Genomic DNA, 15,622 nt, shown 5'->3' with positions numbered 1-15,622 from the left:
TCTTGGGTTCGATCCTAGGATGACTACACTTTTTTTTCACAACACTGAAAGATTCATGCTCTTCGCCCTATTCGTGGATAGTGCTTTTCTTCAAATTGGTACAGTTTCTCCAAACTCATAATCATTAAGACATTAATTTCTCACGGAACTGCACTCGGGTGATGATCTATGTAGGAAGCTTTCTTTGTGTAGGTAGTTGCGAATGTGATTCACATTTGTTTTTTTTTCATTATCACTGTTTTATTCTTTATTCATCAGCGTTTTAACCTATAGATAAACCAACTGTTTTTGCATCTGTTGTTCTTTTCTGTATTCGTGTGGCGCAAATGTATGTAAATTGTATTGTAATCAATCTTTTTATTTTCGATATTGGAAAACTGCGCGGAGTCCACTCACTTATGCTTAGGAAATGTTTTTTTTACGGTTCGATTAAATTATTCCCTCTTTTCGGGATAGAACGTACAAACTGTGCGACAGAGTGTGGCGTTTTTAGAATAACTATTGTACGTTTTCATGTTGAACGGAAAAGAGAAGGAATATGATGAAGAACGTTGTACCTGATAAGCAGAAGAGAAACTAATCGATTCGAGTGATTATACGCGCTAGACTATTTCATTTAAAATATGAATAGAAACACAATTAATGTTGATTAGAATGTTTTTGAGATGTTTTATCATTTCTATGCCTGCTCGAGATGTTCGTGAATTGCAACCGTTTTCGTGCTTTCTTCTGGAATAGTTCTAAACGTACCTACACGGGGGTGGGTGAGTTTGTGTTGATCCAAAAACATAACGTTCCCTCGAAAGAAATTTTCCCGCCGCCTGGTTTTTACTCTTTAGCTTCAATCTGAAGAATAAAAACGTCCTGGGAAGAACATGGGAAAATTTCTTCACTTCGCAAAATTTTGTACAAAACGTAAATTTGGAAAACGACCATTAATGATTCTTCTTCTTTTTCTTTGCATTACCTTAAACTAACATAAAGAGAAAGAGAGACTACTATACATAAAATTGATATAAAATACTATAAATATATACGAAAATATAATATATAAAAATATATAATAGTAGAAATAAACTATTATTACATTTCCTTTCATAAGGTTGTATTACTACAAGCAAAGAGTTTTCTTCAATTTCCTTCATCATGATGTCAAAAACGGATGTATCATTTTTTTCGAACCTGAACCGACGTTCTCTAAACGAAACCATTGGCACGATTCAGTACGCCGGCCAACGATTTTTTAATAGCTGTATTTTTGAGTATTTCTGTAGTAATAATCGTCGTACATATTACCTTACACTAGAGAATAAAGTAAAACTGAAACTAAACGTAAGAATAGCTTAAGCAGTGAACACTCCACATTGTCGTCTCGTGACCTTCTTCTTCCGGTTTGCTCTCATTCCACTAATTTCTTACGTCTGCTAGAAAATTTTCTACTAAAATGAAAAAAAAAATAAACAAAAACTACAAACGATCATCTTCTGCTGTTTCTTTCCACTGACTGTTTGCCCTTCATCATCGGATGTTTCCTTCTCAAACAAATTGCCCGGAAAAGAGCAAAACATCTTGTCCACGCCATTGTTGTACAAAATTGCACACTTTACCGAGAATCATCATTGGATCTTCGCGTTTGATGCTACCTGACCGTTCTAACCATTGCTTCTCGAGAAAACACTAACATAAGTATTTTAAAAAGTGTATACACATTAGTCAAAAATTTGCTTTGTTTATTTGCTCGTTTTCTTCTTCTCGTACACGCGACACGCGACCGGATCTATTTTTTTAGTAGCAAAGAACCTACTAACAATCGCACACGAAAAATGCTTCCTACTTATAGAATTGAACTTTCTCGCTTCGTCTTCCGTTTGTCCCTTACTAGCAAATATTCTACGAAAATGAATAAAATTACGGAACAGATCGAATTGTTAACTAGTGAGTGTGTGTGTTTGTGTATGTGTGTTTCTGTGTGCGTGCGTAAAAAAATACGAAGATACGAGTCCAAATTATAAAAAGAAACACGGAACAGAATTAGCCAATAGTCAAAAAACTAGAAGAAAAATCTGCAGTATTCATAATAATATACTTGTGTAAGCGCAAGCTGCTTCTCCGTTTCAACCCGCGGAGTCAACTTATTTGGCGGCGGCTTCCTCCTTTTCTTTGTTCTCTTCCACCGCGGCCTTTTCCGGCTTTTCCTCCTTCTTCTCCGTCTTCTCGTTGGAGTTGTCCTTCTCGAGTTCCTTCTCCGATTCGTTCTTGTCCTGCTCGGCGGTCTTCTCGGAGTCGGCACCTTCCTTGTTCTCCTTGGTCTCTGGTCTGTAATGAGAGTGCGGAGAAGGCCAGTAAGAATGATGTTTTACTATTTAACTTAAAACACTTTTTTTTTGTTTTTTTTTGTATTTATAATTTGGTAACGATTTGGGCTATATAACTGAAATGACGATCATCTTATAAGTGAATGAGCCTAATTCCAAAATTGCATGATTTTTGATGCACGGGAACTGTTTTGCATAAGGTTCGAAAAACGTATACCGTGCGTGTACCTTTTTCTGCGCGGCTCCTTATTCTGCGCACTTTGACACTAAAACATTTTTTTAAATTTTCTTTAATATTATCATTATATTTACTTACATGTCACCAAAAAGTTGGGAATTTATTGTTGTCATGGGCAGATAATAAAGCAATAATTTAGCGTTGATAACGGAAATATGAAGAAAAAAAAATCGGTAAAATCAAAAAATGCCGAAAAATGGCCTCCATTAGCAGCAACGCTAAAACGCACGTAAAAATTTTTTCTCGAATTTGAGCAAAAAAAAGAAGATTTGGACTCATTTTTTTAAAGCGGAGTGCAAAAGCAGATTATTTGTTGCTCCAATATGATGAAAATCGGCTTCCAGAGTGTAATCTCTATCTTATATAAAGCATTTTATGTTGCGCAGAATATGGCACAAAATTTACCTTTTGTTCCTAATTGTGCGCGCGGAATGGATAAGTACAATAAGCCTGGCTTGTCAACCCAAATTGAACGTAGCAACTGTTTTGACAAGGAAACATATTTCAAAATGCTGGAATAAAACAAGAAGAGCAAAAAATGCGAAGATAGATTATACGGAAAGAGACTGCTACTTGGTCTTGCGCACCACAGCTCCACTGAGCGTTTTTAAAACTTCGAGTTTTCTAATCTAAATGTGTATATCACGATACTAGCACGGATAATTTTCCCTGAAAAATTGACATCGAAGATTTCCTAGGTTGGCATTCCAACATTTGAGAAAGTAGCACTTTGGGCAACATTAGGAATGGTCTTATTATTCGCGTTGGATTACATTTATTTCCATTCCATATAAATATCGGATTTGATCAGAATAAAAAAATTGCCTTTTCGTCAATGGCGAACTTTAGTAAACAAGGCAAAACAGTGACTTGACCATTGACATGAACCCAATATCCGATCTGGGAAGTTGTCTAACGGAAAATAGTCGAAAGCAACTTGTGGTGGTGATGGCGAGCAATCAGATAATGGACTTGAAAAATAGATAAGATCTTTGTGCACATACATCGTACACACATACACAGGCATTATCTCATTTCATCACAGCTGAGTTGATTGGGTTTGGGTCCAATTCGCCAGGTCTTATATTAAAGTTCGTTTTGGAGCGGACGTTTTTTCGTATACTTGCGTACGAGAACGGTGAAACGTTGTAGTCAGATAGACTTTAGGAAACATACATGGTACTAAAAACGTGCAAAAGTTATGAAATATTTCCTTAAATGTTCAAAACCATTGCATGAGACAAAAAATAAATCAAACTGAGTGTTTATTATTGTGCGCAGAATTAGGAACATTGTGCGCATAATATGGAACATTTCAAAATATGTGCGCAGAATTAGGAACCATATGGCAATTCACAAATCGATTAATCATATATGTTCTTAGCCAATTTTTTAAAAAATTAATGATTCATAGTCTTTCGTGGATTATAGTTACACAACTACTACATAAAGGTTATTCATACATTATTATGGTTTCTCGATAACAACGATTTTGTTCCAAAACTTTCTTAAATGCGCAGAATATGGTACCTCCACGGTAATTCACCCCTAATCAGATTTAATTATGGGCTGAAAGTGAGCTTACGTAGTATTAAATTTCTAAAATTTTTAAAATTATTTTAATGGGAAAATGACGGCTTTGGCAGGTTTTGTTCTATTATTGGCAGGGGTTTTTTTATGGCTGACTAGACTCAAATTTGGCCTAAACATTCTTTGCATAATCAAAGAATATTGTGGCCAAATTTCATAAAATTGGTCGATAAAAACCCTCTTGCCAATAATAGAACAAAACCTGCCAAAGCCGTCTTTCCCCCTTTAAAGAATTGCAAAAATTCCAAATAAAAAAAACAAGGAAATATTCTAAATTAATGATTTCGTGTGTGTTACTTCTACGTTAAGTTAAACGATTTACAATGATATGGAAATGCTAATATCATCTTCCAAACTTGGACGTACATGTTCATGATAGCATTAGAGGCGAAAGTATAGAATTGATAGTTCCGTTAGGATACGGCAGGCATGAAGAATGTTTTTATATAAGTCGATTTGAAAGCGAGCGGAGGGCCAGTGGAGATATACAGGGGATGGACAAAATAATTAGGATAGGCAAATTTTGGGTAAAATTAGATGTGTTGTAACTATCTTGGTTATCATCCGATTTTGACAATTCAGGTATGCCCGAACTAGAAAATTAATGCAGTTTGACGGTATGTCCATGGAACCGACTATGGCCACCGGATTCCGGAGATATTCCGGGTTTTTCGGAGGTAGGTTCAAAATCGTAAATTTGAGGTGGATATTAGGAGAAGTTGTGGTTAAAAATTGAATAATATTAGTAACCACAAATGAAGTTGGGCTCTTGCTGACTGGAACCATATATTGAGATTTCGAATCGGACCAGAATCAAGTGAGATATGGCCATTTCTTTAAAATCGGTTCCGATCGATACTTATCAAAGGGGTCAGGCCACAACTTCATTTGAATCTCGCTTTTTGATAGATCGGCCACTATGATTTCATTCTAGAAGGGCTCTAATGTGTCCAGAATGAAAAACGAATTGAATAAACGGATCCTGGAGTCGCTGGGATGTCCCCGGGGAACCTGTGAATGGGGACATTTAAGCTTTAGCACCAAAATCAGTCATTCGACGGCTCTTTTTTCATGGTTTTCGATCAGGAAGCGAAGTATGAATATAAAATGGTCCATTGACGGCTCTGACCGATTCCAGGATCTACGGATTGGCCCCTAAGAACCTGTGGAAGGGGACATTTTAGTTTTAGCACCAAAACCAGCCATTCGACAGCTATTCATTCATGGTTTTCAATCAGGAAGTGAAGTACGAAAATAAAATGGATCATTGACGGCTCTGACCGCTTCCAGGACCCAAGGATTGCCCCCAGAGAACCTGTGGAAGGGGACATTTTAGTTTTACCACCAAAACCGGTCGTTCGACGGCTCTTTTTTCATGGTTTTCGATCAGGAAGCGAAGTATGAATATAAAATGGTCCAGTGACGGCTTTGACCGATTCCAGGATCTACGGATTGGCTCCGAGGAATCTGTGGAAGGGGACATTTTAGATTTAGCACCAAAACCAGCCAGTCGACAGCTCTTCATTCATGGTTATCGATCAGGAAGCGAAGTACGAAAATAAAATGGATCATTGACGGCTCTGACCGTTCCAGGACCCAAGGATTGCCCCCAGGGAACCTGTGGAAAGGAACATATAAGTTTTAGCACTAAAATCAGTTATTCGACGGCTCTTTTTATAGGTTTTCGATCCGGAAGCAAGGTAGCAAAGTAAAATGACCAATGACAGCTTTGACCGCTTCCAGGACCTACTGGTTGCCCCCGAGGAACCTGTGGAAGGGGACATTTTAGTTTTTACACCAAAATCAATCATTCAACAGCTCTTCTTTAATATAAGCAAAGTATTAATATAAAATTGACCATTGATGACTCTGACCGCTCTCAGGACCTACAGATTCCCCCCGGAAAACCAGTGGAAAGGAACATTTAAGTTGCAGCACCAAAACCAGTATCTCGACGGCTTTTTTTTCGTGATTTTTAATCAGAAAGCGAAGTATGAGTATAAATTGGACCATTAATGGATCTGACCGCTTCCAGGACTTACGGATTGCCCCCGGGGAACTGTGGAAGGGGACATTTTAGTTTTAGCACAAAAACCAATCATTGGACGGCTCTTTTTTTCATGGATTTCAATCAGAATGTGAAGTATGAACAAGAAATGGACCATTGACGGCTCTGACCGTTTTCTGGACCTACGGATAGCTCACGGGGAACCTGCCTACTTCATACTTCGCTTCCTGATCCAAAGCCATGAAAACAGAGCCGTTGTATGACTAGTTTTGGTGCTAAAACTAAAATGTCCCCTTCCACAGGTTTCCTGGGCCAATCTGTAGGCCAGAAAGCGGTCAGAGCCCTCAATGGTCCCTTTTATATTCATTTCTCGATTCCTAATCGAAACCACTAGAAAAGAGACGTCGAATGGCTGATTATGATGCTTAAAATAATACACAAATTCTCCAGGAGCAATCCGTGGGTCTTGGAAGCGGTCAGAGCCGTCAATGGACCATTTTATATTCATACTTCGCTTCCTGATCAAAAATCGAATGACTGGTTTTAGTGCTAAAACTAAAATGTCCTCATTCATAGAATCCTCGAAGGCAATCAGTAGGTCCTGGAAGCGGTCAGAGCCGTCAATGGTAATTTTTAATTCATATTTCGCTTCCTGGTCGAAATTCATGAAAAAAGAGCCTTCGAATGACTGGGTTTGATACTAAAACTAAAATGTCCCCTTCAACAGGTTCCCCAGGGTCCAATCCGTAGGTCCTGGAAGAGGTCAGAGCCGACAATGGACCATTTTATATTCATACTTTGCTTTCTGATCGAAAACCATGAAAAAAGAGCCGTAGAATGACTGGTTTTGGTGCTAAAAATTAAATGTCCTCTTCCACAGGTTCTTCGGAGGCAACCAGTAGGTCCTGGAAGCAATCAGAGCCGTCAATTGACCACTTTATATTCATACTTCGCTTCCTGATCGAAAACCATGAAAAAAGAGCCGTCGAAGGACTGGTTTTAGTGGTAAAACTAAAATGTCCCCTTCCACAGGTTCCCCGGGGCCAATCCGTAAGTCTTGAAAGCGACCAGGGCCGTCAATGGATTATTTTATATTCATACTTCGCTTCCTGATCGAAAACCATGAAAAAAGAGCCTTCGAATGACTAGTTTTGGTGCTAGAACTAAAATGACTCCTTCCACAGGTTCCCCGGGGCCAATCCGTAGAAGCGGTCAGAGCCATCAATGGACCATTTTATATTCATACTTCGCTTCTTGATCGAAAACCATGAAAAAAGAGCCGTCGAATGACTGGTTTTGGCGGTAAAACTAAAATGTCCCCTTCCACAGGTTCCTCGGGGCCAATCCGTAGGTTCTTGAAGCGGTCAGAGCCGTCAATGGACCATTTTATATTCATACTTCGCTTCCTGATCGAAAACCATGAAAAAAGAGCCGTCGAACGACTGTTTTTTTGGTAAAACTAAAATGTCCCCTTCCACAGGTTCCCCGGGGCCAATCCGTAGGTCCTGGAAGCGGTCAGAGCCGACAATGGACTTTTTTATATTCATACTTCGCTTCCTGATCGAAAACCATGAAAAAAGAGCCGTCGAATGACTGATTTTGGTGCTAAAACTTAAATGTCCCCATTCACAGGTTCCCAAGGGACCTCCCAGCGACTCCAGGATTCGTTTATTCAATTGGTTTTTCATTCTGGCCACATTAGAGGCCTTCTAGAATGAAATCATAGTGGCCGATCTATCAAAAAGCGAGATTCAAACGAAGTTGTGGCCTGACCCCTTTGATAAGTATCGATCGGAACCGATTTTAAAGAAATGGCCATATCTCACTTGATTCTGGTCCGATTCCAAATCTCAATATATGGTTCCAATCAGCAAGAGCCCTACTTCATTTGTGGTTACTAATATTATTCAATTTTTAACCACAACTTCTCCTAATATCCACCTCAAATTTACGATTTTGAACCTACCTCCGAAAAACCCGGAATATCTCCGGAATCCGATGGCCATAGTCGGTTCCATGGACATACCGTCAAACTGCATTAATTTTCTAGTTCAGGCATGCCTGAATTGTCAAAATCGGATAATAACTAAGGTAGTTACAACACATCTAATTTTACCCAAAATTTGCCTATCCTAATTATTTTGTCCATCCCCTGTATCAGCTTCCACACTGATATTCTTCTCTCCCCCTTCATACGGGGCCTTGGCAGAAGGAAGGTCGTGTGATATGTGCCATCACAAATATTGCCCTCCGCTCGCTTTCAAATCGACTTCTATAAAAACATTCTTCATGCCTGCCGTATCCCAACGGAACTATCAATTCTCGGGTACTTTTTCAAAACGGCGTATGTCGCAAATTGTAAACAAACCCGTTTTCAACAGCATATGGCATCAAATTCATCTAAAAATGTGTATATCTTCAAAGCTACTTGAAAATGTGTTCTTGAAAATGTAAATCAATTTTTTACAAAACGGTGTAACATCATTGTTGAAAATATTGCACATACACCGCTTAGCAGAAAATGTACTTTAAAACGTTTTTTCGAATAACTAAATAGTTTAAAAAGTGCGTCTGCTTGTACTTTTTCATCACTGATTTCAAAATTAAGCATGATGCTTGAATTTTCTGATTTTCGTTAAGAAAAACATTTTACGTTGTTTTTCTGCAGCAAATGTTGTTACGTCGTGTTGTAAGTGTTGCAATTTTTTGTCGCATGTGCGGTGAAACGTTTCAACTTGACGCAACATTTCGACGTATCAACAATGCAGCGTACGGAGCAGCGTAACATTTCGACCAAAGTAGCATGACCTCGGTCATGCCGACGTATCAAAACGACGTATGTGATTTATCTGTTGCAGAACGTTGTAACATATATTTTTATCAAAATAACTGAAATGTTCACAAGCAGTGCAGATTTCAGAGTCAGTGACGATGAACCTTTCCATAATGTATCGTTGAGGTGAATTCAATTGTGATAAATGTGTTTAATTTCTAAATAGGAATAAAAATAAAATCTGAAAACTTCCAAGTCCATTTTCTCAGCTTGATCAAAATGTTACATACGCCGTTTTGAAAAAGTTCCCGAGAATTCTATACTTTCGCCTCTAATGCTATCATGAACATGTACGTCCAAGTTTGGAAGATGATATTAGCATTTCCATATCAAAGGAAATATTTTTTTAGTTTAGAAAACCATTCTCACTATCCATTAGAGTGCCAACTATTCATTAGAGTGGCTATCGCTTCTGCCTTATAAGCAGGAGGCCGTGGGTTCAATTCTACGCAAGCCCCTCTTCTTCTTTGTATTTATCTCCGTTCTTTCTGTGTTTCACGTTCTTCAAAAACGAATCCTACTGTTACAGGGACGGGAATGGTTGACATTTCTTTTTACCATTCATTCTTCCATGCAAAAAAATAAAAACAAAACCACGGCAGCCACAGCAGCAGCCACGCCAAGCAGACGACAGTCGGCACATGCTTTTACCATTTTCTCTCCCCACAATTAATGTTTTCGTACAATAATTTCACAACGTATAACCGTTTTTGGTGGGAAATATTCATTTCATTGCTACTTGCTTGATTTAGAGACAAGAACGAATAAATCAGTACCTACGGATAGCACTCCTTCTAGGCTTTGCGCCACAGGTAATTAAACTAGATTATGTGCTGTTTGCGCTGCGCACGAGCTGAAACAAAAAATCTCATGAAAATGCTGACCGCGCGCCGGCATGACTCTAACGTAGCAGCAAACAAACAGTCTGCTTCATCGGAAAAATAAATGTCACGATGCACATAGGAGTAAATAAGCCAATTCTTGGCCAAAACTATTTTTTGCGGTTATTTGGGCATGATATTCCTAGGACGAAGTAATAATTGCCAATTATGCAGGAAAATGCAATTTTTTGGATAAATCTATCCACCTAACAGTGTAAAACCAGATAAAAATGTCAAAGCACATATGTTTTCAAATAAAACCTCGCGTTTTATGTAAAATGTCTTGCTTTCGCTATGCAAACAATTCTAAAATGACTATATTCCACAAAGTAGCAAGAAACCCGTAGTTAAAGCTGTATCCTTAGATGGATTTTCTAACATTTACATAGGAAAAAAAAAACATCAAACTTATTTTAACCCATGCTCAAGATCCCAAAAGAAAAATGGTTGTATAAATTCGCATGTACAAAAGTAAACACTGTTTTTTGATTGAACACTCTTCTCTCCTTAACTGAAACCTTAACCTTAAAAATTAGGGTCTGAAAAGGTGAAGCCTGTAGTAAGAAATATAAATCACCTGTATTCTATATACCATGGCTCGAAAAAACAACGATTACCATGTCCGAATCGAAGCCCACAAGATATAGATAGATAGCTGGCCATGACGAAACTATCATAACAAGGCACCGTTCATAAATTATGATCACTTCAATGAAAACGGGTTCATCCTAAATCTAGATAGTAACAGATTTCTCTACAATGCAGAAGTTATAGATAAGCGATTTTAATATAAGGTTTTCAAAAAGATATCAACGCAACTCATGGGAGACCCATTATTCTATTTGTGTCTTGACAAAATGCATGCTAAATAGCATGCATTTTACATTTTTGACCCTTCCTTCGGAAGTGTCTATAATTTCACTTTGTATGCGTTACGCAGGCGTGTTACGTATTAATCTATCAATAAATCTCTTAAATTATGAAATAAAATGCATGGTATTTGAAACAAATTCACTTTAGTATTGAAAATATAATTATAACAAATGGTTTGGTATAAAAATATGCTTATTATTTTGAATTGTTTCAAAGAAACAATTGATTTTAATTGAGGAACAGATAGAAGCATGTACCAAAGAATCTTCTCAGAAAAGCAAAAACGTAAAAATTTAAAGGAATTTCAAAAATTTCTTCAATGGAAGCTAGATAGCAAGTGTGAGCATGTTTTGAGACACTAATAGACCACTTTTATGCATGTATGTGTGCGTATGTGTGAAAATTCTGAAATTTACTGCCATATAAATCTCACTCATTTTTAAGGTATTAAACAAGATTAGTTTTACAAAATTAGGCATCTATGAGGCAGAATACATGTTATTTTTGAACGCTATTTAGTTTCGTTCCGATCAATGATTGATTTAATTAGTTCTGGATTAATTAATATCGAGGTCTCTGGAAATTACGAGTACAATACATGCTACCAGCGTTTCGATAGTTACTAATCAATCATGTTACAATAGCTATTCAATCCGACGAGCGCCTGATAGATATGTAGTAGGACGTACATCAAGTTATCAATTCGTTTTGTTGTCACTCTACCGTCTACCTATTGCATCCGCCTTTGGGTAGGCAATTATTTTGTCACTTAACACGGTTAATCGCAGTGGGAATCTGAGCAGTTTTATCTCGTTTTAAATACTGGAGTCTGGAAATATTTCCTAATGACTAAGGAAGGGTCAAAATCTCACTGTAGGTGGATTAATCTGGGTTTTTTTGGTTTATATGTGGTAATTTATGAACAAATGTTTAAATTTTGTTTGAAAATGATGAAAAATCGCATTTTATTCAAATAGCTCAGAATCTAATTTGCGGACGTTTGCGGACGAGTTTTCACGTGGAATGCTTAGTCCATATCTTGAAGTTACACCCAAGTGATTTATCTTTGCCGGATCTTGCCGTATAGATTAACTTTTCCTCTGAAGAAAAACAAAACATAAAAAATAGTGATTTTCAAGTGATCATCACCTGAAACATAAAATTTATAATTTGACCATAAACATGAACAAAATGGAGACATACAACTATAATCTACTCATTGTGTACTAATAATAGCTTGTTGATAACATTTATGTTGTGTAAAAATCAGATTTTCCAAATACTCCACAAATAAAGTAGATAAAATCCAATCCAATACCTCATTTTTGAGCCCTAATTATATTTTTTTACAAAATTTTGGGTCATATCTGAAATAGCCATAGTATGCAGAATGTTTTTAAGTATCTAAAAAAAATATAAGAATGTATAAATGTTGAAATTTTTTTTTTGGGTTTTGTCCACGAATTTGTTCTGTGCGATGTCGCGTACATTTTTTTTGGCAAACTGTTTCGGTTTGTTTGGTGCATTAAATTTGACAGAAAAAACTTAAACATTCGCATAATCAAAGTGTTTTAATGTACATTTCCCAACACTGGTTAGGTATAACCTTCCTCACTAACAACTCTCAAACCTCCCGTGCCACCTATGGGAGGTCGTAGAGTTTACTGCATCTTTCTCAAGTAGCTGTTCAAATAACCATCCTTTCTCTTCCTCAGCATTCGCAAGACCAGAACAGATCTCGAATATTGAAGAGGGCATTGCTCCCATCTAAGAGATAATGATTAGTCCTAAATCATAATCAATATCTGTGATAAAGGATAAAATTGATGCTACTCTTATCCAATAGTACAGGTTTGTACCACCTTACGAACTTGTGCGAATTGCTCAATGCTAATGCTAAATTTACGCTCAATGCTAATTCTGAGCTCAAAAACTAAATATCTTAAAAAGAAAAGACAGACCGAAGCCGTCAGATGTTGCAGACGGAATTACTTAACTAGAATTACAAAACGGACAGAACCAGTTGCGTAGCAACGTTGGGGGCAGGTTTGGATATAACCACCACCCCCACCAGACATAAAATTTTTAGAATAATTTTTTTTTCGAACCCTCTCGAATTAAAAAAAAAAAATGCTCAGAAACAATCCCCCCCCCTCCAGACATTTTTTTTGGCTACGGCACTAGACAGGACATTTACACAACACCCAGTGGAAAACTTTCATTTCACGAACAAAAATTTCTTACTAAGGCTGAAATCGAACCCACATTCTACAGCACGTAAATGTGCGCCGCTAACCGCATGGCTACAAAGTACACATATCGAATATTTGTTTTATGCAAAACCCTTACCCTACACGATCATTTTTTATTTTATGAATTTCAGCAAGGTTGGTTCATCTGCAAAAGCACTTGCGCTTGACAACTCGTTTTTTTGCTGAACGAAGGAAGTCCGTATTCTATGCGCAAACATAAATTCTCATCTTTCCACAATGATGCTGTCTACGAAGATGTCTTAACGTTGTAGTCAGTTCGCCGTGCGGACTAATATGGCTTTCTCCGAAACGAAAATTTAGCAAGGGTGCATTTTTGTGAAATTAGACCATGGCAAAAATGATTGCGAGTCCTTCACGATCTGACTGCACTGTACGCATGCTCGGCGGATGTCAATGCTCTGGATGCGTGATGTATTACTTGCAACGACTCAACTGAAAACTTGTGACTGGTGATCGCACCGACTCCTACCGAATAGATCGGAATTGAGCATCTGCTTAACAGTGGAGAAAAACTTTTAGTACTCTGTTCTGTACTCTAATCAAAGTTTCTATCAGTTTAGATAAACTTATCGAGGGGGTAGCGAAGTTTTCCCGTAATAATTTGTAGACCCCAGGAACGAGCGAATCCCGGAATTGCCTGTAAGTGCTGGCATGTTGCAAATAGATGCATGATGTCTTGTTCGATTTTCGTTCGATTTTCGATCCGGTTTGAAATGTTTTCGGGGTTATAACATTTTCGGCTCCCTGGGCGTAGTACATGGTGCTTGCTACACAAGATACATATTCATGCATTAGCATGAGCATTAGCATTGAGCAATTCGCACAAATTCGTAGGTGGTACAAGCCAAGACTATTGTATGAGAGTAGCATCACTTTCATCATCATATTTATTTGGAACTAATCACTATCTCTTAGATGGAAGTAATGCACCAATAGTCTAGATCTGTCCTGGCCACGTCCTTGCGAATGCTGAGGAAGGGGAAGAATGGTTAGTTGGACACCTACACGGAAGAAAAAAAGTACCCAAAATTGAGTACTTTTAAACTTACTTTTGAGTTATTTTTTCTCTTCGCTTTCATCCACTCTTTCTTTTGTTGTCAAAAACAAAAGAGCCAAACAATCCAACGACGCCAGTTCAATACGGGAAGCCAATGTTGAGTTTTATTACCTGAGGTCGAAATTGAGTGAATTAAACTTAAATTTGGGTCAATAAATTTTCCGTTGGGTACTTTTTAACATGGGAGTAAAGGCAAACTACTTCGACCCTACTTACTCAATTTTGGCTTCCCGTACGGATGTTCGAGGTTGGGTGAATTAAACTCACTATTGGGTAGTTTATTTCTTCCGTGTACTTAAGAAAGATGCAGAGAACTCTACGACCTCTCATAGGTGCCACGGGAGGTTTTGGGATTGTGTGGAAGGTTATAACAGTAGGAATCGTTTTGGTAGAACGTGAAATACAGTAAGAACTAAGATAGAAATACAAAGTAGGAAAGGGACGAGCCTGGAATTGAACCCACGACCTCCTGCTTATAAGGCAGAAGCGGTAGCCACTAGACCACCGAGCTAGTCCTACACAAGATACATATTCATGCAGGCATAAAAAAGCCTCAATAAATAACCATGGAAATGCGAACAAGCTATAGAACGCTAGGTTGAAAATCAGGACAGGTTTCAGTTGGAATTGAGCGCAATTGAAGATGGAGAATCACAAAAAACTTCCGGGAAAGCCGCTTTTATGGATCGGAGTGTTGTCGAATGACTGCGAGCCCGGTAACAGAATTGGTTCATTGGCACCGATCTGAAGTTGAAGGTTTCGATGAGCTCAAGACCAAGCAGTTTGAACTGCTTGACTACGTAAAATCGAGCTTCTCTCCCTTCTTCGCACTAAAACATTATCCGTTTATGTGACACATTCCACTGCAACTTTTGTACAGATTTGAAGTTTTGTTTTGTACAGTTTTGAACAAAATATTCTTTGGAATAGTTCATAACACCAACAAGGCATCGCTGAATCGGTATCCTTCGAATTGCTGGATCGTGTTTCGGTCGATATTTTGTGGAAATGGAAGTTTTTTTTGGATTATGCTGCCTCTTTGATTCTTACACTCCTGTCGGCGAAGACGCATTCGCATTATTATAGCCGTATCGTGTTTAATTTTGAAAATCCGGTGACACGTCGAAACATGCTCCAAAGTCACATCGTCCTGCTCTTTGATACAACTGAGCTAACTCGTCCTGATCTTTGTATCTCCGTATCGGCACACAGACAAAAACGAGGCACTTCAAATGATCCTCCGATAGTTTTCGTATTGCTTTTCAGCTTGTTAACTGTGACGTCGAACCTAATTTTGTCGGGACGTCTCGGAAGGATGTAACTGGTATATTTCTCGGGTTCCGATGGACGAAGTGTCCGCAGTAGCAGTCTGATCTTGGCTTCACCGCAGAGGCAAATGGCGTCTTTGCCGAAAAAAAAACCTTGTTTCGAGTGTACCATCCTGAAATGTTCTGTAATGTTTTTGTTTAGCTAACAATAACGACTGGAACATTTCATCTCGCTGCTTAAAAAGCGTTTGATACTGATGAAACCGCATGCTCAACAATTGCATAG

General features: G+C 38.1%; 1 protein-coding gene across 2 annotated transcripts in view; it reads right to left on the bottom strand.

Moving 5' to 3' along the window:
• Positions 1–214: 214 nt before the first annotated feature.
• The window catches only part of LOC134220242 (failed axon connections), a 261,853-nt gene continuing 246,445 nt past the window's right edge, over positions 215–15,622 (bottom strand). For both annotated transcript variants that reach the window (XM_062699237.1, XM_062699238.1), the window contains exon 5: positions 215–2,316. In XM_062699237.1, the coding sequence (XP_062555221.1) occupies positions 2,133–2,316 (184 nt within the window). In that variant the 3' untranslated portion in view covers positions 215–2,132. The remainder of the gene's footprint in view (positions 2,317–15,622) is intronic.

Source organism: Armigeres subalbatus, chromosome 3 (assembly GCF_024139115.2).
Source record: "Armigeres subalbatus isolate Guangzhou_Male chromosome 3, GZ_Asu_2, whole genome shotgun sequence".
Classification (NCBI taxonomy): domain Eukaryota; kingdom Metazoa; phylum Arthropoda; class Insecta; order Diptera; family Culicidae; genus Armigeres; species Armigeres subalbatus.
Note: the sequence above shows the minus strand (reverse complement) of the source record. Positions and strands in the feature narration are given on the sequence as shown.